This window comes from Loxodonta africana, chromosome 13 (assembly GCF_030014295.1).
Source record: "Loxodonta africana isolate mLoxAfr1 chromosome 13, mLoxAfr1.hap2, whole genome shotgun sequence".
Lineage (NCBI taxonomy): Eukaryota > Metazoa > Chordata > Mammalia > Proboscidea > Elephantidae > Loxodonta > Loxodonta africana.
Genome location: NC_087354.1, coordinates 64,784,276 through 64,808,441, shown reverse-complemented (window position 1 = coordinate 64,808,441; position 24,166 = coordinate 64,784,276). Strand labels below are relative to the sequence as shown.

Below are 24,166 nucleotides of genomic sequence, written 5' to 3'. Positions count from 1 at the left end.
TATCAGGTGGACACTTGAGACTGTGTTGGCATCTCCTGTCTGGAGGGGGGATGGGAGGATAGAGAGAGTTGGAAGCTGAGAAAATTGTCACGAAAGCAGAGACTGGAAGGGCTGACTCATTAGGGGGAGAGCAAGTGGGAGTACAGAGTAAGGCGTATATAAACTTTTACGTGACAGTTTGACTTGATTTGTAAACGTTCACTTGAAGCTCAAAAAAAAGTTAATAAAAAAAGGAAAACTAATAACACATTGGAAACCCTGGTGGTGTAGTGGTTAAGAGCGATGGCTGCTAACCAAATATTTGGCAGTTCAAATCCACCAGGCACTCCTTGGAAACTCTATGGGGCAGTTCTACTCTGTCCTATAGGATCGCTATGAGTCGGAAGCAACTCGACGACAACAGGTTTGGTTTTTTGGGTTTTGAAATGACATATTACCCTGATGATGTCCTAATATTAACCTGGAGGTATCTGTTAAATAGTTGTTAAAGTTTCATATTATTTTGCTTTGGTAAAATATGTCTTTTAAAGCAGTGTTTTCAAGCTTTAACATGGATATGAATCACCTTGAAGATCTTATTAAAATGCAGGTTCTACTTCAACATGGTGGGCTGAAGCCCAAGATTCATTTCTAACAAGCTCCCAGGTTAAAAGGTTAGAGCATGTCACTGTGGACCCAAAGAGGATTACTGTGATCTCAATTTTCAAAACACGTTAAACTCCTGGTGACACTCTTGAGACTTGCAGTGTCGAGTGCTTAGGTGATGTCTGAGACATAAGCAGGAAAGGAAGGTGGCTATACACAGTGACGACAGTAAAATGCTGCCCTGCTTTTTGCTATCAACTATCTATCACATTTAACTAGATCCTGACAGGAATATCCTAGAAGGATATAAGCATCCCATAAGGGAGACCAACATTTACAAGCCCATGACAACTATGGTAAATTAGGCTATTGAGTCGATTTTCTAATAAAAACAACACATCATGAGCATAAGTATGTAGGCACCACTACAAAGCCAAGCACTTAAATCTACTACATAAATTTAAAATCTCAAGTTTTAAAAAAAAATGCTTGCTATTGGAAAATTTCCAATCTTTTTTTTTTAACATTAATATTTAAAATACTAAATTGAATGTAATGACTACATTTTATCAGATTCTTTACCTGGTTATACTGTTATAATCTTCCCAACAGAAATAACAGAGCTTTGCAGGCAGAGGCTCGATTACTTAGGAAATTAAATATTCTGGATTATAACAGGAACCCTGGTGGCACGGTGGTTAAAGCACTTGGCTGCTAACCAAAAAGCCAGTGCTTTGAACTCACCGGCCGCTCGCTCCGCAGAAGATGTTCGCAGTCTGCTTCTGTAACACTTTCCTGTGGTTTTTTGGATTGTAACAGCTTGCTGACTGATCACCTCCTTAAATACCCAGCCTCTGCCGGACTGGCCCCAGGTACCGTTCTTCTGGTTTGGAGCTTTGTTTTCCTCCCATGGTTTCCAAGTGAGTCCATTTTCTCTATCATCAATTCTTTTAAAACAGATAGATGGGTTTGACGTATCATTTTTCCTTTAATTAGTAGCTTAAATAAAAATTTGGTTTTAGTTCACTCTAAATTTACCTATGAAACAGACATCTCACACATTGGTTAAATTGCAATGCTAGATTTAGATGTTTTATGTTTTCCAGTATTTTCTTTCACATTGTTTTCCTCTATATTTGAGCTCCCAAGTTTTCAAAGGCTGACGCTAGATTCATTTTTGCATTCCACTATCTACATCTCCACCCCCTCCACACACACAATTGGGCTCTCTTCTCTAAGGTGCCCTTGTGACACAGTGTTTAAGCTATCGGCTGCTAACCAAAAGGTCAGTGGTTCAAAACTACCAGCTGCTCCGTGGGATGAAGATGTGACGGTCTGCTTCCATAAAGATTTACGGCTTTAGAAACCCTAAAGGGCAGCTCTACCCTGCCCTGAAGGGTTGCTATGAGTTAGAATCAAATCAACTGCAATGGATTTGGTTTGGGTTTTTCTTCTCTAAAACATCATTTCTTTTGTGGCCTCTGTAAAATCTTCAGCCTTTTATTTTTCAAATTATTTCTTCCAAAATGAAGTTACAACTCTTAAGAATTATCCCTTTCATGAAAGAAGTAACCTTTCCTCAAATTTTGCATACACTAGACACTAAGAATGCAACATTGTGTAGAAGTCAAGTGTGGAGGCCCACAGGATAAATTCAAGTTACTCTTGCCATAAACACTGTTTTGCTTGAAGTTGACAGCAGCAAACCCCCATTTCAGAAAACAAAGTAGGTAAAGGTATTAAGGTACTAGCAATACTACAGAAATCAACATTAAGAAAACAAATTTCAGTGAGAATGGGCACGTGAAAAAGACTTAGAAATTTGAGAGGAATTTCATTAAGGGAAAAAGATAATGTTCTAAGAAAACTGAATAAAAATCAAAAAGGAAAAGAAATTAAAGAAATGGAAAGACTACTTTAAGGATTATAAAAGTTATATTTATTCACGATGTTACATTTATTGCATTCCCTTAGAAAAATGGAGAACTGTTTATGTACCCAATTTGCACATATAAAACTTTATACAAATTATGTGTAGCACACAAAGGCCTCTGGTAAAGCTAAAATCCTGACACTACAATTTGGGCGTCCCTGCTTCAAGGTCTCCCATCTATCAAGTCTGTCCATTGAAAACAAAAACTGGAATTAGTCAGTTTTGCTGCTCACACTTACTTTTAGAAATTATTTTAAAATATAATAAAATAAAATTTTCAATTACTCAAACTCAAAATGCTACACCCTGGGAAGGCATACATTTTGCTAACTGATTTCAATTTAACAGTATGACAAGTTCACGTCTTTTTTTGGCTGGGTCTTAAGGAAAAAAAAAAAAATCACCTCGGTTCTGACATTATCTTTCTAAATTGTGGCTGCTTCAGGAGGTCACTGTCAAAATATTTATCCAACAATTAAAAAATAATAATAATATTCCTTTTACACAATGGTACAATAATACCTTAAAGAACCAGAAATACTAAGTGTCTTTGGCTATACAACTAAAAGGCCCTCAGAACCAACTACAGAAACAGAAAGCATAACAAAATTATGCACAGAATTGAATAATAATTTGTCTTGCCTTTTTTTTCCCCCATTCTACCCATGTAATAAGAAGAATGCAATTTACATAATCTTCCCAGATGAGACTCAACAGTACCACAAAGAAGATACCCAAATTTCTGCAAAGGCAAAGTGAATTAAAAGAATTACACAACTAAGTTGAGACTGAAGGGACAAATATTTGCATTTTTTTTTTTTTAGTTGTTTGCTTGTGTTTAAATCTTACGAGTGTAGAAACTATAGCTGATAAACAAAATGTCACAATCTCCACAAATGGAACTATAATAGAAAAATAAATCAAATGAAGCATTTATTAATAAATGAAGCCTATTTTATTACTTCAAGTGTTAAAGATAAAAAAAATCTCAGCACAGCTGTTGCATTTAAAAAAGTGAAACTACATACTATGTTTCTAGCTCAGTAAACAGATGAACCTGATGTCTTTTAATGACATAACAATTGAGCATTGTACAGTACATCTTATGAAGACCCGTAAATTAAAGAACTACTGGTTTAAATTTAGTGATTATGAGACAAAAATATATTCATAGTTTCAGCTTCTTTTTTCTTCCTCGACCATCAGGGGCTCCATCCATTTTACGTTTCTGTGTCTAAAAACAGAAGAATTACCTTCCCTTAGTCACAAGACTAATATAAGCATGAAATATATTGGCAGACATATTACAGTACAGCACTTTTGCTGCTACATAGCAACGAGAATTACTAGATTTTCTTGCCCAAAATAAAAAAATCTTTCAAAACAAACTATCAAGTCTAGTTTTACTTAAATAACAACTGTTTAATAATATTAATAATGAAATCACAAGAAATGTGATTCACAACTGGCAGTAGTAAATCAATATACCAAACAAACGAATACACACCCTCTCCTCAAAAGAAAACAGTAATATTTTCTCAGTTTTTAGAAGTTTTATAAATACCAAATATCCATACAGATTCATTTACTCACGACTTCATGAATTAACTATTATTAAATAACAACGTGACCTTTTTCCCTTAATAATTTTGCTTTCACATTGTTGAGACATCATTGGGGCAATATAGCCAAGCTTAGACGTCAATAATAAAGGTTGCTGCTTTCCTAGCATTTGCTGAACTATTCTAAAATTATAACTTGTATTCCCAATGAGAAGTGCAGGCTCTTGGCATTCACAAGACATACCTTCTCATTTTCTCACAAATCCCTATATGACATACTATCATCATATCATGTAATATTCCCCATGTAATGCAATCAACTTTAATCTCAACTTTTAAACAACCTAAGGCTGTAATGAAGAGCTCTGGGGGTACAGTGGTTAAAGTGCTCAGCTGCTAACCGAAAGGTCAGTGGTTCGAATCCACCAGGCGCTCTGCTTCAGTAAAGATTTGCAGCCTTGGGAAGCCTATGGGGCAGCTAGCTCTATTCTGTCCTATAGAGCATGAGTCAGAACGGACCCAACAGCAGTGGGTTTTGGTTTTTGGTAAGGACAAGAAAAAAGACTAACACATCAATGATAGCCAAAACACACTGCCGTCGGTCGAGTCAATTCTGACTCATAGCTGATCGCCAAGTAATGTTCAAATTCTTAAGGAAAAAAACATTGAGTCCACAAAGAACACATTTAAATATTCGGGAATACTTACTGAAGGCTTTGGTCCCCGTTTCTTTTTCTCTGCCTTCTCCTTTTCTTCTAGTTCCATGTTTTCTCTTTCAATCAAGGTAATTAAGGTGTTACACCTCCTCTGGAGCTCCTGAGTTGTAAACATAAATTTACATGGTAAACTGAATGTTTTCCATCTACATATTTTTAGGATTTCAACTTTAAAATAAAGTTGTTTTGATAGGTTAATATAAAATCACTCATACACCTATAAACAGATAAAAATAAACAACAAAAGGAACTCATTTTCATACACGGTCATGCTGTGAGGTAGAAAACAGGATACTTACAGCTTTTACTTCATTCTTTAAAGCCGTATTATTGTGTAACCTTCCTTCACTTTCAAATTAAAAGCATCTCATAATATATGCAATACTACTATCTATTGCCCATGCCTGAGAATTCAGTGGCATTTCATGTCAAAACTTAAAAACTAGTAATACATACATTGAGGGTCGAAATCAACTAGAATTAACTTGAAGAGGTGTGTACATTCTTTCCCTTCAAAGTAATATCACAAGAATTATGACAGTCAATGTATCATGTGTTACCTTAGTTAAGGAATAGTACTTACTCTGAACTCTGCTTACATCACACAAAAAGGCCTCATGCACTCACCATTGCAGTTCTGGACTTAAGAAACCAGTCAAATCTGAACTGAGGAGAATTGCGGATACACTGTCGCAACTCATCATAAACGTTTTCCTTGTCGAATCCAAGCTTGTGAAGCATACAAATCAGAAAACGATCCTCTTCTTCAGTATAGTTTTTCCCTTTGTTAGTACCATATGATATTCTCAGCTGATGAAAAGGTGCTTTGTACCGTCCAATCTATGAAATGAGATTTTATATTAAATGAAACACAAGTCCTATGTAATCTATATCTCAAACTCAACTTTAGCAAAATTAGGTACATTTTCTTTCAAACCAGAATTTTACACCCAAAGCACCTCAACTGCATTATATAAATTTTGTGCTGAAAAACCTTTATAATTTTTATTACTATGAAGAGAAAACTCATTTCCCTATACTTAGGAAAGAGCTAATACTAGCAGTGCCTTTCATTCATATAACCTAATATTGAGGAATATTCTGTTGAGAATACCTGTAACAGTTAAATGTTTTTCTTTAAACACATTTAATTTTAAACTATCATTGCTTTTCCTTTCAAAAAGCTATTTTAACTCTCATATTCAGAGAGAGCAGTATTTTTTAACTGTCATATTTATTAATAAGCAAGGTACCTTTGTGTCAAGTGCTTTTTTGATACTAATTCTTCTCTGAATTCTTGCCTCTCCCCTTTCAATCTGAGCCATAATCTTCTCTATGTCCTGTAGTTCATTACATCTTTCCCAGAACACAGCTGTAAAAGAGTAAAGTTTGTGAGGGTGAGGGGAATGAAGAGAAAATAACTTGCTAGCTTAAATGCTCTATTTTGTTTTACCTCCTAGAGATTAATAAACATTTTCATTTTTCCTATATCTAATACTAGGAAGTCAGTCATTTATAATTTCTCAGTTTCCTTAACTGTAAAATAATATCAGAGATGAAGTAGATGATCTTGTATCTTCCAACTCTGAAACTTTGGCTGTTCTAACTGAGTCAGAGTCGCCTCGATGGCAGTGGGTGTGGTTTGGAAACCCTGGTGGCGTAGTGGTTAAGTGCTACAGCTGCGAACCAAAGGGTCGGCTATGAGTCGGAATCGACTTGACGGCACTGTGTCTGGTTTTGGTTTCTTGGTATCATATGCACACCTATGTTCATTGCAGCATTATTCACAATAGCAAAAAGATCGAAACAATGTAAGTGCTCATCAACGGATGAAGGGATAAATTGTGGTACATTACAGCAGACTACTACACAACTATAAAGAATAACAATGAGTCCACAAAACATAACATGTATGAATCTGGAGGACAAATACTGTACGGTCTCACTTTTCTAAGAAGACAAGAACAGGTATATACACAGAAAGCAACGTTCTTTGATGGTTACTCGGGATGGGAGTAGGAGGGAGGGGGAATCACTTTTTGGTGATGAGAAAAGTGATAAACAACACGGGTGAAGTCTGCACAACCTGAATGAGGTAAATAAAGACACTAAAAAGCACACAAGAATAAAGGACAATTTCGGTAAATGCTACGATTTCGCAACAACACTAATAACAGGCAAAAAGTATGCGTGTGGTTACATAAGATACGCATTCATATATATGTACAGGATGGCATATGAGTACACGCACATGCATATGTAGGTGTATCTGTAGGCCTATGTGTATACATGCTTGTGTGTACTGCATACATATTCATGTAAATAATAAAACACATAATCGGCACAGTCACAGATACTTCCTAGACATCGATACATCTTGTGGGATTGGTTTACTGGGTTAAAAGGCTTAAGACCATAGTCTTGAGAGACAACTCAGTCAATTGGCATGATATAGTTCACAGAGATACTACATCCTAGTTTGGTGACTAGTGTCTGGGTTCTTAAAAGCTTCCTAGTGGCCATCTAACATACAACTCTTGGTCTCTACTCCTCTGAGGCAAAAGAGAATGAAGGAAACCAAAGACTCAAAGAAACTAGTCCATAGGACTAATAGCCCAGATGAACCACGGCCTCATCTAATCTGAGACCAGAAGAACTAGATGGTGCCCAGCTACCACCATGGACCATTCTGACCAGGGACACAATAGAAAGTCCTGGATAAAACAGGAGAAAAACGTAGAAAACTCCAATTCCTAAAATGGCCAGACTTGCTGGACCAAAAAAGCATAACCTACAGGAAGCCCCTAGGCATTACCCTAAGATACCTTTTAAACTTGGAACTGTAGCAATTCCCGGAGGTCACCTTTCAGCCAAACAGTAGATAGGTTTGTAAGATAAACAATATCACCCGTGAGTACTGTGCATCTTTAAATAATCAACTATATGAGACCAAATGGTCAACACTTACCCTACAGCAAAGATGAGAAGGTAAGGAGGGGTAAGGAAGCTAGATTAACGGAAAGTCAACAATGGAAATAATTAGACTGTTGACATATTCTGGGAAACCTTGGTGGCACAGCAGTTAACAGCTATGGCTGCTAACAAAAGGACAGCAGTTTGAATCTACCAGGTGCTCCTTGAAAACTCTATGGGGCAGAGTTCTACTCTGTCCTTTAGGGTCACTATGAGCCAGAATCCACTTGACAAGGCTTTTTTTTTTTTTCTGAGACATTGTGAAAAATTTAACCAATGTCAGTTTGTATAAAAACTGTTAAATAGAAATCTATTTTGCTGTGTAAACTTCCACCTAAAACACAAAATTATTTAGAAAAATATCGGCTATTCTAAGATCCTTAGCACTACAACTACACATATTCACCTGACAATCAAACTGACTTCAGGAAACACAGTTCACTAATACTTGAAAAGAATAAAAACGAGACAATTATTCAGTGACCTAATTTTCTTGACTATAGCTAGCTAGTTAGCCTGCTGTTGTTAGTTGCCACCGAGTTGGTTCCAACTCACAGCAACCCCAAGCACAACATAATGAAATACTGCCTGGTCCTGTACCATCCTCACAATCGTTACACCCATTGTTACAGCCACTGTGTCAATCCATCTTTTTGAGGGTCTTCCTATTTTTCCTTGACTCTACTTTACCGAGCATGTCCTTCTCCAGCAACTGGTCCTTCCTGATAACATGTCCAAAGTAAGCGAGACAAAGTCTCACTATCCTCACTTCTAAGGAGCACTCTGGCTGCACTTCATCCAAGAGACATTTGTTCATTCTTCTACAAGTCAATATTCATCAATTCTTCTTTAGTCTTCCTAATTCACTGTCCATCTTTCACAGGCATATGAAGCGACTAATAAATACTATGGTTTGGATCAGGTGCACCTTAGTTCTCAAAGTGGTTATCTTTGCTTTTTAACACTTTAAAAGAAGTCTTTTGCAGATCTGCCCAATGCACTGCGTCGTTTGCTTGACGGCTGCTTCCATGGGCACTGATTGTGGATTCAAGTAAAATGACATCCTTGACAACTTCAACCTTTTCTCCATTTATTATGATACTGTTTATTGGTCCAGTTATGAGGACTTTTGTTTTCTCTATGCAAAGGTGTAATCCACACGTTTTTGATCTTTATCAGTAAGTGCTTCAAGTCCTCTTCACTTTCCCCAAGCAGGGGTGTCATCTCCTTATCACAAATTGTTGTTGGTCTTCCTCCAATCCTTAGGCCCAGTTCTTCTTCATACAGTCCAGATTCTCGGTCATACAGATTAAATTAGTATAAAAATACAACCCTAATGCACACTCCTCCTGATTTTAAACCAGACAGTATTCTCCCCTTGTTCTCTTTAAATGACTGCCTCTTTGGTCTGTGTACTGACTCCTCATGAGCACAATTAGGTGTTCTGGAATTCCCGTTTATCACAATGCTATCCATCATCTGTTATGATCCACAGTCAAATGTCTTTGCATAATCAATTAACACAGGTGAACATCTTTCTGGTATTCACTGATTTTAGCCAAGATCCATCTGACATCAGCAATGGTATCCCCCGTTCCACGTCCTCTTCTGAATCTGGCTTGAATTTCCTATAGTTCCTTGTCGATGTACTACTACGTCCTTATAGATGTTTGGATATCACCCTATCACTGACAGCACTGTACTTCGGCACAGATCTTGAAATGTTCTTTTTTTATGATGAATGTCATGCCATCCCTCTTCAATTTGTCATTCCTGGCATAGCAGACCATGTAACTGCCTGACTCAAAATCGCCAATACCAGTTTATTTCAGCTCACTAATGCCTAGAGTATCTATCTTTACGAGTTTCATTTCATTTTTGACAACTTTCAATTTTTCTTGACTTATACACTGTCTATTCCACGTTCTGATTACTAATAGATTATTTGTAGCTGTTTCTTCTGATTTTAAGCTGTGCCACATCAGCAAATGAAGGTTCTGAAACCTTTATCCCACCTACATCATTAAGGTCAACTCAACTTTGAGGAGGCAGCTCTTCCCCGGTCATATTTTGAGTGTCTTCCAACCTGAGGGGCTCATCTTCTGGCACTGTATCAGCAAAGTTCCGCTGCTATCCATAAGGCTTTCAACAGCCAATTTTTTTCAGAAGTAGATAGCCAGGTCCTCCTCCTCAAAAGCTTCCCACTCTATTTTAATCTGGAAGCTCCGCTGAAACCTGTCCACCATAGATGACCACTGCTGATACTTGAAATACCAGCAGCATAGCTTCCAGCATCACAGCAACATGCACGCTACCACAGTTTGACAAACTGACAGGCAAGTGGTGATAAAAGTAAACAATTATACCATTTTAGGTAAGGGAATTTCTTCTAATTGAAGTTAAAAAAAAGGGGGGGGGGCACTAAGCTGTGTCAAAATTTTAGCTTATCAAATTCAGAGTAAGAAAATATGAACCTTCCAACAGTTTTTATTAAGCTCAAAAGCCTAATAACATTCTTATTATCTATTAAAATAATAAATGAATTACCTGAGTATTCAATGACTTCCTCTGGAGTTTTTCCTTCTACTTCTCTTGCTATATTTTCAATATCATCACGACCCCACTTCTCATTAGCTTTGATAAACTGGTTAAAATCCCTCTTATTCCAATTGGTAAACCCCTACAAAGCAAAAGAAGTATTTAATCACAGCATGTTAAACTTGGGGAAAAAATGCTATTATACTTTACCAATGGTTGTAAGTATTACAGAAAATAATTTTCTAGTGCTTTTATATTTTTTCATTAAGTTCTTTTAGCGTGGTAACTTTACATGTACTAGATGTATACTTTTAGCAATGCACTATGATTTAGATACCTTAAGCTTTAAATCTGAGTGTGAAAAAAAGGAATGCTACATGAAAAGGTGACATTTTGGCTGCACTTTGAAAGATAAGGACTCTGTGAAGAGGGAACAAGATAGGCTAAAAAGCAAAGGCAAGAGCCAATAGGAAAACCGAAGAAAAATAAAGGCTTTAAAAGTTGATTAAGGGCCGATTCCGCAAGGCCTGAACTGAATCCCAAAGTATGTTAATTAAACAAGAGAGCACTGAGCACAGTCTTGTACTTGGGAATAACTTCTTGGCAATATGAAAGATTCACCAGGAAGGAAAGATAAGAACACTGGAAAAAAAGTGATCAACAGGCTACCCATCCTACCAAAGCCAGTAAAAATCTATCTTAACTACCAAACAAATGATGGGAATATATATGCAGCATTTACCCTTATGTCTATGCTTTAATGTCTCTAAGTCTTCATCTCTGAAACCAGAAACTCGTACTACTTGTATACCAACACAACCTAACAGAGAACCTTACAAAATAACTGCTAATTCTGTGTTGACTGAAGGTTATACCTGTGTTAGAAGTTTCTCTTTTTCCTCTAACTCTTCATCATTAAGAGGTTCAGCTTCATCAATTTTAAGCTGTTCTTCTTTTTGTGCCTGTGCTGCATTTGGTAGGTCAGGATTTCGAGGTACCTAAAAAATATTTTTCTGTGTTATCTATCAGTAAATTTTAGAGACTTTTTGAGGAATTAAAATTCTTAACCAACTAAACATCGTGCAAATTTTAATCCAACTATGCAAGAAAACATACTGATATCTGCATCTGTTAAGTTAAAGACAAACTAGTCATAAAGTTTTTTTTTTTTTTTTCTCTCTCTCTTTCAAGGATAACAGACACACACTTATGTACCTGACATATAACCTGGATACAGTCAATCAAGTCTTTTCTATTTGGCTCAAGTGAGTTAAATAAATATTAATAATAATCAATTCTTAAGCCATCAATGGTGTGTAAACAGAAAACGATATAAAATAAAGTATTTCCATTACCTTGTACCCAATAGTTTTTCTGTAATATAGAATTTCTTTTTCCAGTAATTCAAATAAACGTGGAGGAAAGAACTGGAAATCCTGAACATTGGGCTGTTTTGGAGGTCGAGGAGCCTAAAGAAAAATTAAAAAATGAATAAAAAAATAGAGAAATGTTTTGCTTTAAATCTATTCCTAGTCTTCGTCACTCCATAAACTATGACCTCCACCTCTCTAAGAAACTGCATGCATCTTTCAATAAAATTGAACTGATGTTAACCAAAGCTTAAATGCGTAGATCCTGAATTAGTTCCAGAAAACTTCGACAAATAAAAACTGAAGGGAGTACACTACAAAAAAAATCACACAAAATGTACTTCTCAATAATCTGACTTTACAGCATGAATGTTAGAAGAAAACTTACTTATATTTCCAATAATTTTAAATATTTTGTTTTTGGTCAACTCACCTTGGGTGCTTTAGGTTCGCTGACACGAAGCGCTTCCCTGAAATATGCATCCACAGCATAGTTGGCTTTTCTTTCTCGTTTAGGTGGTTCAATCCACTCTGTGAATGCAATCTAGCATGCGAAAAAGAATTCAAATCACAAACTTTTATCACATGCAGTAGCAAACTCTACATAAATACCCTCACACTATGCATTAAGACTGGTATTTGTAAATGGAAAGATATTCACAAAATACTGGACTGTAAGCTCTACATGGACAGGGACTGATTCAACTCAACATTATATAATTAACACACAGCACAATATCTAGTGAGCAATATAGGCACTCAGTAAGTTATTTCTTGGCCAAATGATAATTCTATTTGGGTGAAAAAAAGAAAATGCTACAACCCAATTAGGAGAAAAACGTTAAGTATTTAGTCTAGAAAAATTCTGAGAATATACGTGTCTTAATGTTAACAAGGAAAACCCTAGGTAGAACTATTTTTCCTTCTACCTAATAGGAATTTTCCAGTATCTCTGTATGTTAACTAATGTTACTCATGATGTTAGGAAAATTTACCCTTCATTACCATCCAATTCTGCTACTTTCTTTTAAAAAAAAAATAGTAAGGCTGTGAAAATTTCTTTTTGCCCAATTTTGATTTTCAAGTACTTCAAACTACTATATTCACTCCACAAAGCAATTCATATAAAAGATTACAGAAACTTCAAGAAATTTCAAAGCTTGGTAAATGAAAATGTGGCATTAAATTTTAGATAAAATTAAAAATAATTATCAGATGTAAATAATTACAAAGTTATTTCATCAACTATTTAAATTCCAAGTTTATAGTAAAGCCTTCAAGTAACCAAAACCTCTTTCTAAAGTACCTTTTGTTTTTCTCTATAGTCTTCTCCTTCAAAGTTATAAACACTTGATTCTGTATCCATTGTAAAGTTTCTAAGTGAGCTTTCACCCATCTTGGAGAGCTTTTCATTCATCTCTGCCGTCTAGGGAACAAAAGAAACACCCTATTAGACCAAAAAACAAAAAAAGAACAAAAACTATACTCAAAATGAATCAGTCTTTACAGTACACAAAAGCTTCTGTTTTATAGAAATAAGATTTATCAAATATTTCCTCAAACAGTTCTGGTTTGAAATATATTAAAAGCATTACCTAATATATACCTCACCTTCTTTGCACCTCTTTCCAAAATACCATCAATATCCTCATCAGTAATCTCACTTTCCTTTGAAGCAAATACATGTGTTGCCCCGTGTCGAATCATTTGAAGCATTTCATCTTTCCCAATTTTGTTCAGATTCTGATCCACAAGTCTTCCTGAAAAAAATATTGTATGTTCACTGAACAGACTTCTATTGGCAACTTGGAATTTTAAATGTTAGAGGTAATACCTTCTAATTTTGTCTCAAACACCAATCATTTGTTTATTTACATCTTATAATTTTGTAAATTTTCAACTGATAAGCTTTTAGATGTTTCAAAAAGTTATGTAATACAGCTTATTGTTTTACTGCTACCTGAAATATATTCTTGTGTGAAGTGAATATACTAATTGGAAATATTTGAAAATAAAAATTTTTGGTAAAATTAAAAAAAAATTTTTTTCAACAAATAGGAACATTATAAACACAAGAAGTTTCTGATGAGTAGATGTTAGTCTTAATACACCCTGAACAGATTTTCTTCTCCTTTGAAATGTGAAGTACAAAAAAAATTTCCATATTGCCAAACTTTATGTAAAAGCTGTAATACATAACGTTAATTTCTGGAAACTTCCTAATCTTAAGAAGTCAAACTCTAGAAAGCTTATTTGGATCATAAAAGAAACTCAGCATTTGTCTATCTATCGACTGGGCAAGGATTTAGTCAACCCTATAATTTGTTTTTAAAAATGCAAACATCAAAGCAGACAAACTTTATACAAAAAAACCAACAGCAAAAGAGTTTTGTTTTTTGCCCTCCGTGGGCGTCTCGCATAAACTTAAATAAATAAAGCTTAATTTTTGCATTCCAACCAACTTGCAGCGAGTGAAATAGGTCCAAGTTTTTTTTTACATCTTAAATACTTATATCATGGTTTTGAACCCCTAACAGAATGCACAACCAAACATTTGGGACTTTCAAAGTGAAGATATATCCCCAGAATATGTTTCTTTGGACTAAAAGCTATCTTATTATCAGAATGTTCTTAGACTGACAAAAACTACTTCTCTGTTGGGCAGGAAAGGAGCTTTTCAAAAATGTGTGTTTTGGGGGCATGGGCTGTTCTCGTATTTTTAATTATGACTCCCAGTACACAAAACAGTAACACAAAGGTAGGCACACGGGGCTTGCTATTTGACTAATACATCTACAAATAAGGCAACAAAGTCTGCTTCAAAATTTGTCCCAGTAAATATTAAAACAAAAAAAGCACAAAATTAACAAATACACTAAGTAACAAAACTCAGGTTTCTAAGTTTATTGTAAGTGAATTAACATAAGAGAGTAATTGTGAAAAAGAACCTCGTAGCGATGGTTCAAAAAGAATGGAGGCATACTGGAGGGGAGGGGGGAGGACTAGCCATTACACTGTCCATGAGAAAGCCAATTGTTTGATACGCCTCCAAAGTCCCCAGAGCCTTTTCTACCTCTGCGTTACTGTTCTGGATACTGGAAGATATAATTTAAAATATGACAACAGCCCATGCCCCAAAAGCACTTTATTTCTAATAGTTAATAAGGTTCTTCATCCCCTAGCTGAGTCACTTCCTAACTGTATAAACACTTGGTAAGTGACTAACCTCTCCAAGCCCTCCACCTCCGAAGCCAATCTCATCAAGTTAGGATGAGGACTAAAAGGGATAGATGCATGTGAAGTAATCAGCACAAAGTGACTGGCACAAAGTAACAGCTCGATCTTAAGCTATCATTAATGATTAATAATACGCATTTATTGTCTTCAAGTATTCAGACACATGGCTAACACTATGGTGACATTATAGGCTACTGGCTGGTTGACAAAACCAAGACACATATACGAAATAAGCTGAACAATGTAACATTATACCTTTCAGCTTTATAGGCAGAAAACATGTATACATTCATGGTACAGTTAGGGGATAAAAGAGATTAATGTGAGCTATGGCTCCTATGTTTTTTTCTTTCCATTTTTTCATTTTACATACCCCACCACAAACTTTAAGCTTCATGAAATAAATTGTCCTCTTTAAAAGTTGCTCTGAAATGAAAACGTGCAGTTTCCTTCAGCAATCCAAAATAAAAGTTCCGTTTTCACCCTTTGTTTTGTGCTGTCGATTTCAACTCATAGTGACCCCATGCGACAGAGTAGAACTGTCCCACAGGGTTTTCTAGGCTATAATCTTTACAGCGAAACCCTGGTGGCGTAAGTAGTGAAGTGCTATGGCTGCTAACAGGTTGGCAGTTCAAATCTGCCAGGCGCTCCCTGGAAACTCTACGGGGCAGTTCTACTCTGTCCTATAGGGTCGCTATGAGTCGGAATCGACTCGACGGCAGTGGGTTTGGTTTTGGGGTTTAATCTTTACAGAAGCAGATCGCCAGGTCTTTCCCCCGCAGAACTGCTGAGTTTGAACTACCAACCTTTCGGTTAGCAGCCAAGTGCTTAACTGTTGTGCCACCATGGCTCCTTTTTTCACCTGTTAGCCCTACTTATGTATTTGATTATTCTGCGTCACCCTCCCACTAAATTGTAAACTTCTTAAAAGTAAGAACTCTTGTCTGTTTCATCCATCTTTGTATTCTTAGCACCAAGAACAGTGACTGGCACCTGCTAGTTGCTCAATAATTGCAGATTTAAAAAAAAAAGAATAACATCAGATTCTTTTGAGTTTGATTTTTATTTCTTCAGTATCCCCTAGAGCAATCAGTAGAGAGCTTAGTACACGTAAATCATAGCCTGAACAGTGCTATTTGTTTAATATGTGCCAGGCTGAATGTTCGATATTTTATATACATTATTCCCTTTATTCTTAAAAATCCTAAATTGTTACTTTTATCCTAATTTAATAAATGAGGAAATGGTCTCAAATAGAAAAAGAGAGGTTGTTAACTCGCAGAGTCAAAATTCAAACTTCAACATTCCTGAGCCTAAAATCCAAACTCTTGGTAACAAAATTAAAATTTACTATTCTGGAATACAAGTGCTGGCTACTTAGCCTGCCTGGTTCAACAGATTCTTTAATAACAAAAACTTCCTAAAAAATAAAGTATCAATCCAACTTCTTAAAATTTTACAGTTCTAAGGCTCACCTTGTTGAATGACTATTGAATCCAGTCTAAGTTTCATCTCAGCACGCTCCACTATTCTTTCTTCTACAGTATTGTCAGTGATAAAGCGGAACACTCGGACTGTCTTGGTTTGCCCAATTCTATGTGCTCGGTCCTAGACAAATTACCATGTTATTTTTAATATAGTTTAAGTATTCACATAATTCTTACATGGGCATAATGAGAACAAATTCAGAAAATTTTCAAGTATAAAACATTTTTAAGAATATGTAACAAAACAGCCAAAATGGGACATTTAAAGAAAAAAAAGCCCCAAAACCACACACATTCATGTTCTTTTTTCCTTAGGTTTAAATTCACAATGCTTTTCTACCTAAATCAAGTCTGAATTACCATGACTATTAGGAAAAGAAGTGACGTGAATAAACGAACCTCACGAATAACACAAAAACCCCAACCTTTAAATATTACCCAATTAATTACATGCAAGTACTCAAATTAATTTGAACTCAATTTTCTATTTAACTTCTGTAAAGTTCAAAATCCACATTCCTACAAACAGCTCATATTTCTAATAATTGATCAATTTTTCCCAGCCACCCTTACAAAAAATACAGGACGAAAGTGATCAACACCAGAAATTTAATATTGTTGAGTTTATGGTCACTGTTTTTTTTTTTTTATACCACAGATTAAGTCATTAGCAGTATCAAACTTAAGAAGAATTTTAAGTTTTCACATAAATTTACAGATCATAAATTTTCTCAACCCAAGATAATAATGATCTTCCTGATCTGGCCAACTAAGCCCACATATGGGCCCAAATTTTAAGTTTTTTTTTTTTTTTTTTTAGTATGGTAGACAAGCTAGTTGCTCAACAAATCCATTTCCCGTCCTCTTGGAATACAACTATACTACCATGTACCAATTTCCAGCAGTCAGTTATGCTATGTGGGAACACTTTCAGGTGTGATCTATTAAAAAAAAAAAACAACTTCCCGGGCAATCCTCAACTGATGCAGAAGATGTACAGGCAACTTCACAAGTCCTAAGGTATGGCATAACCATTAACATGAGGTATTCTGATACTGATGGAAATCGCCTGCGAAGTACTGAACTGAAATGTTAAGGTGAGAGAAAAAACTCTACTAGGTAATCCCTCTGGGATTTGCACACTGTTTAACTTACCCTAACTAAAACATTGACAGCAGCCCTGGTGGCACAGTGGTTAAAGCACTCAAGTGGTAACCAAAGGGTTCATGGTTGTAACCCACTAACCACTCTGTGGAAGCAAGACGTAGCAGCTGCTTCCGTAAAGATCTACAGCCTTGAAAACCCTCTGGGGCAGTTCTGTTGTCCTACAGAGTAGCTATGAGTCAGAATCAACTTGATGCCAGTGGGGTAACTAAAACATTGATGCACAGAGTATATTTATTTGTTACCTCTTACCATAGCCTGAAGATCTACTTGGGGGTTCCAGTCTGAATCATACAAAATTACTACATCAGCAGTAGCAAGATTGATGCCAAGGCCACCAGCACGCGTACTTAACATGAAAACAAACTTTGTGCTGTTTGGTTCATTGTATGCGTTGATGGACTCCTATGTATACGAAATAAAACAAGTGTCAGAAAATGATTTTATCTGATGTTTTTATATCTCCCCTGACTTTTACTCACTTGTCTCTCATCATGGGGTGTCTGCCCATCCAATCTGCAATATTCATAATTTCTCCACATGCAATAATCTTCCAAAATATCCAGTACTCTTGTCATCTGACTGAAGATTAGTACTCGTGAACCTGTTGATGAATATAATAGCTCTTTTTTTAAGGCTTCAAAAGTAGAAAAATTTAAAGCTAACTCAAACTATTAAGACTAACCAAATACCCCTTAATTCCAAATTAACCTAGTTAGCTACAAAAAAGGAAAAGCTCTACATTATTGAGTATCCAAGACTGCCATTCCTCGCCTTTTTTCTCATTATGGCACAAAAATAATTTTTCCTACTGTATACATTTCTTAGTACAATAATTTTTATAGCACACAAAGGTAAACAGAAAAGCGTATCTGCCTCTGACCTGGAAGGTCTTGCCATCTCACAGGCCTTAAGAAACATCATATTGCTACCCCACATACACTTAAAATAATCTTCCACCCACCATCCCCCACAAGTCCTTCCATGCACACTCCCCAAAACACATCCACATACCCCTCGTTGTTTTCTAGTTGTGAAAACTCATTCCAGGTCAAAGGACTATAAAGGTTTGCCTCATATTTAATCACCACTTACGTATCTGCCATGATTCAAATTATTCAACTGCCTCCCGTTTCTTAGCCAGCTTTATGAAACAGTCCTGTTTTGGACGATAAGGCAGACAATCTCTAGCTGTCCCACTTTCTCACACCCCAAATGCATAAGGGTGTTCAAAAGTCTCCCTTTTCCCTGCACAGTTTAATAACCTTTCATTAGTAAGTGAATAACCCTACCAAGTTCCTGCCACTCCTCCACAGCTATTTCTTTACTTACTTAGCTTCCAAGGAAAAATGTTTTAAGATATATTCACGCAAAAGCATTTTAAGTACCAATTCACTGACAGCTCGTAATATGGTTTTGATACTCAATATCCCACTGGAGATTCATCTACAGATACGACTCACTCTTATCAAAATATACATAAAAACACAAATGCAGAAATTTGAGATCTGATTATATATTTGATATTACAAAATCACTGCCATTTTTAGAAGCGAGAGATATTGTAATTACACTTCATTTTAAAGAGCTTTTCTTTAAAGATTTTATATATACATATATATGTAGTTCCTGACTTATGACATCCTAGTTACGGCAAACCACCCTTATGACCGTCCTTTCTAATTTTTACATCTTACCATTAATACGTACTACGTACAATGTTGCAGCGCATAATTCGCATTCTCATGCCAACCCCCAAAGACAAAGACCAGGTTTATAAAGATACTAATAAAAAACAAATAATAATGAAAACTACAAAAAAAAAAAAAAAGAGGTATTCAACATACATCAGAACTGACTTATGATGGAGTCATCTGAACCGAATCCTGTCATACATCAGGGACTACCTGTGTGTGTGTGCTCTTATGGTTCTCAGCTGCAGTTCAAGTAGATTTTTGACCCATAATGAATTATGATAAATTATTTATATATGAAACACTGTGAAGTCTGGGATTCGCTTCAAAATAATCTGGGAGGGGGGAAATGGGCACACTATAGAACAAACAAGCTTTGCCGTGAGCACATAACTGTTGAAGGTGGCCTATGTTAATGTAATTTAAATATACCTATACACACACCACACACATACAGTTTTCATATAAATAGTGAGCATGTTAAAAATAGTTTTGGGTCCCTATGTATGGTATTAATATGTAAAAAATCCATGTAAATAACTGAAAAGCAAATACTGAGCACAATACCACTGTCTAACAAAGGATGAAGGAACTGTGTATGGATGGGAAGGGTGGTCTAGGCATTTTATGACAAAAACCTGAAATTTCCTAATCATTCAATGATTAACAGGAAAGCTCATATAAAAATGAAACTCTCCGCCAAAATCCAGGGACTGTGGCTGCTCTAGCTATTGATTACCTTTTAAGAGGTAAGGCCTAAAATTGGGTGAATGCTTAGATAATTGATACAGGTTTTTAAATGTCCCGTTTCAGTTTTACAAAGTGTCAAGAGTAGTCATTTTAAAAGCATAGTACTCCCTCATTTTAACATGAGAATTTTAAGCTTTCATTACTTCTCAACTGTAATATCAGTCACACAGATACCTTGTTCTTTCAATTTAGGGAGTAGCTTGTCTAACACCACCATTTTGCCACTGTTGGTAACTAGATGCATATCCGTTGTATAAGGTGGGCCAGGTTCAGCTCCATCAAAGAGATATGGATGATTACAGCATTTCCTCAACTGCATCAGGATGTTCAACAACCTCATTTTGTCCATCTTCCCTGCAGAGTTTAGTATATCTATATCCTTCATCAGTATCCGGGTATACCTATTGAGAAGAAAAATATCTTCAGAGTGCTCCAATGTTCTCTGACTGGTTCCTGTCACTTTACACGTTAAATTCCCTTCCCTATGTCAACTCCAAAATGCCTGTAACAACCAACCCATCAATATCCAATCCTCCTTCCCCATCTCAATCCCGAAATACCTGTTAAGTTAAACATAAGAAAGAATTTAGACATAATTCTATAGGAATGAGAAACCCGCCTACACATCAGTTTCAAGACCCTGAAAACTCTGAAACAAATAACCTACATAATATATGCTTGAACAAGTCCAATCAAGGGGCACAAAATGCTGCTCAAGGCAAATGTTTCCAACACAACTCTAATACAAAGTTCACCGTTACGTTTGCCTAAAAAATCTATATCTGTCTTCCCTTAGCATTGACTCCTGTCTTAGTTCTGTATTTTAGAGCCATACAAAACAAGCCTAGTATCTTTGCCACCCAATAATCCTTCGAAAGTCTGAGGACATCTAACAATGGTCCACCTTCTACTGTGGTCCTTTCTTTTCCAGTCAACTGCCCAGTTCTCCGTATTATATTCTGAATGTTCTTTTACTAACAACTCCAGCATCTTGCAAATATTCATCCAAATTAAGTATGAACTAAATATACTTGAGATGTAGTGTGACCAGTACAGAACAGAGTGGTTATTACTTCCCTCCTTTTGAACACTATATAGTAATATGTGCTAAGGTAACAGTATCTTTTTCAGCAGCTACTTCAATCATTGTTGATTCATACTGAGCTTTCTATCTACAAAAAAAAACTTTAATACTAAGTCAGTGGTTTCCAGACTTTTAAATTTCAGACCAGTAAAAACTGGGGGAAAAAAAAAACAAGAAAAAAAGGCACCTAACAAGGTTTTCAGCTTATTAATTTTGTCCTGTAAGAACGTTTAAAAATAGCTACCAAGTACTATCATCATTTCACAAAAAGACACTTTACCCTGCTTAAAACATCGGCTCAGAATGAAAAGACTTAAATTGAATACGTTTAGCTTTATGAGGAACAGGAAATAATCAAAAATTTGCATCCGAGACTAATCCATAACACAGTATTTACGTACCACCAAGATAAGCCAGTATGTCTCCCATCTGTACCATCACTACCTTCCTGTTTAAAAAAAAACCAAAGTATTGAGCCTTATATCTTTAATTTCATCTTTTTGGGTTCATAAACCTCACAGCCTAATTCTGTCATCTAGCAGGTTCAAGACTTTGTATCATCTACACATTTGATAAGCCAAGCTGGGTTCAATGTAACAAACAGGAATTTCTTGAAGACACCAATTAAGAAAACAAAATACAAATTAAAGTTAGCGAAAAATAAATAGTGGTAATAAATGTATCACAGACAACATACCATTCCCTTTGCATTTTGCTGAGACCCACATAGATTTTTACTTCCTTCTTTGGAGGCAAACTTTTTTCAACATCAGCCTTAATTCGACGAAGGAGGAATGGACGTAGAACCTTAAAGGGGTAAAAAAAAAAAAAAAAAATAGGGATGACCCTCACCTATAATATAGGTATTATTTGAGGACCTCAAAATTGTCTTTCAAGTACATGGAAAAGAAATTTCTCTGAATGTCAAGTGACTTCTCTCTAAAAAATATGTAATTGCTAGTTGGTTCCTGAAGCGTAATAATACAAGAGTGTCATTTATTCAACATATATAATGATGTTGTACTCTTTATATTACCATAAAGTACTAATAACAACAGTAAATTTTAAAGATGTTTTCAACATTCACTGCTTTTCAGCATTTAAAAAAATGGCTAGATCTACATGTGATTTATCTTTTTTTTTTTAATTAATTAAAGTATACCCATTTCGTCATAGGACCACAGAAGCTATGGCAGAATTTCAGAATAAAATGCAGGACTGAGTAGAGAAAGAGGTACCAGACCTCTCTTCCCTAAACTGATAAGCATCTCCATGCTACTCTCTGAATAAAATAAACAGCAATGCCATAATTGGTTGATTCTGTTTTGTGAGTTGTTTTGGTTTATTATACCTACACACCTACCAATTTATTAAAGGAAAGTCAAGAGGAATAAGGTAAATAATTCAAGAATGAAAACCAAGTTCCTATGTCTCATTTCCCACTCACAAAACTACATACACACCCTATAATTCTTCAAATAAATCTAAATTGAAAGTATAAATGCTTGAATGCCATCTAAATTGAACAAAGATGCCTAAGAGATCACCTTATTTCAAATATTTAACAAAACTAGATTTCAGCACATAAAAATTTTTAAAGTATCTTAAAATTATTTTATATAGAAAAAATGTGTTCATAAACTTAATGTTTTTTCCCTATTCAAGTATCCATGTTGAGGCAGACATTTTGCTAGAGATACAAAGACAAATACATGACATGTTTACAATCCAGTAGGAAAAACACCTGTGAATTAATCATGTCAATACTCTGTTCAAAATCCTGAAGGGGTACCTAGGCCAGCCTCAGTCTAGGTGTTAGGTGAAGGTGGTGGCATCACCACTGAGTCTTGGGATAGGTAATACCGAAAACGGCTGGCAAGGGGGTTCTAGACACAGAAAACACAGTTAAGAAAAAAACAGAGAATGAAATTAGCATAATATTTACAGAAAATTGACGGTGGGGGTCAGTAATTCTAACATACTAAAGCTCAATATGAGAAGTGGAGAAAACAAAATGGAAATGTTAAAAAAATTTAAGTGGCTGGATTCAAACATCTGATTATAAAGACCAAGCTCTCAAGCATTACACTATTTTTGTTTTTGTTGTTGTTTGCAGTAACAGTTAAAAAAAAAAAACAAAACACTAATTCTTTACCATTTTCCCATTAGAAATACGATTTAACACTACTCCAAAACACTTACCATATGAAGCCTCTCAACTAACTTTTGATCCCCAAGGCAGTTGTTTGTATCAAACCAAGAATCAAAGTCCTAAATTAACAAACAAAAACCATTGTAAGCTCAGAGATAATTTTACTTACAAATACACTATTACTCCAGATAAAACTTCAAGACTTCTAGAACTGTTTTGAGTTGTAAGCCACAAAAATCATTTAGTCCAAGCACCTATTTTTTATAAGCACTTTATTAACAACCAATTTTAGAACTAGTAGTTTTAGAGTCATAATTACTTCCTAAACATTTTTCTTGAAAATACCAAATGACAAGTTTAGTGAAAATAAAATAGCTGGAAAGCTGGTTTCATAGAAATAACTAAAATATTAATATTCTTGAAAAATATCCCTCTCACAACCTCACAAAGGATTAAAAATTTTAAAAATATATTTTATAGTTTGTTTTCTAAGTAGACCACTCACAACTACTCATACGTAAGGTTTCCAGAGAGTAATGTCGATTTTAATTAAAGAGACTCGTTAAAAGTGAAATAGAGGTTACCGGTATTTGCGTATGATTTGAACAAGGTAGTTTCCCTATCCTTACCTCCTAAACATATTTATTAAATATATGCTTTGCTGCTTTGTTTTCTACTAAACGTAATCTTAGCATTCATTGTTTATTAAGACAAAGCTTTAACAAAGACAAATAAATGAAAGGGTCAGAATAGTTACAAAATGAAATCTCAAAAACAAAACTATTAAAATATGTAAAAGCAAAACAAGTTATTTTCTGATATTAAATTTTTTATAAAATACAAATTCTCTATTCTTCTAAAATGATCCTTAATCTAACAAAATTACCACCTTTTTTAGGACTTTGTTTAAACTTAGTGGCG

General features: G+C 35.4%; 1 protein-coding gene across 1 annotated transcript in view; it reads right to left on the bottom strand.

Annotated features, from left to right (window-relative positions):
* Positions 1 to 3,450: 3,450 nt before the first annotated feature.
* Positions 3,451 to 24,166, bottom strand: part of SMARCA5 (SWI/SNF related, matrix associated, actin dependent regulator of chromatin, subfamily a, member 5) — a 35,275-nt gene continuing 14,559 nt past the window's right edge. Inside the window, exons 9-24 of the mRNA XM_003417501.4 lie at positions 23,296 to 23,364; positions 21,791 to 21,900; positions 20,184 to 20,410; positions 18,048 to 18,169; positions 17,818 to 17,970; positions 16,390 to 16,522; positions 13,289 to 13,437; positions 12,984 to 13,103; positions 12,111 to 12,221; positions 11,663 to 11,776; positions 11,183 to 11,305; positions 10,317 to 10,449; positions 6,050 to 6,168; positions 5,424 to 5,636; positions 4,789 to 4,896; positions 3,451 to 3,752 (exon numbers count right to left, since the gene is read on the bottom strand). Coding sequence (XP_003417549.1) covers positions 3,687 to 3,752; positions 4,789 to 4,896; positions 5,424 to 5,636; positions 6,050 to 6,168; positions 10,317 to 10,449; positions 11,183 to 11,305; positions 11,663 to 11,776; positions 12,111 to 12,221; positions 12,984 to 13,103; positions 13,289 to 13,437; positions 16,390 to 16,522; positions 17,818 to 17,970; positions 18,048 to 18,169; positions 20,184 to 20,410; positions 21,791 to 21,900; positions 23,296 to 23,364 — 2,070 coding nt within the window. The 3' untranslated portion in view covers positions 3,451 to 3,686. The remainder of the gene's footprint in view (positions 3,753 to 4,788; positions 4,897 to 5,423; positions 5,637 to 6,049; positions 6,169 to 10,316; positions 10,450 to 11,182; positions 11,306 to 11,662; positions 11,777 to 12,110; positions 12,222 to 12,983; positions 13,104 to 13,288; positions 13,438 to 16,389; positions 16,523 to 17,817; positions 17,971 to 18,047; positions 18,170 to 20,183; positions 20,411 to 21,790; positions 21,901 to 23,295; positions 23,365 to 24,166) is intronic.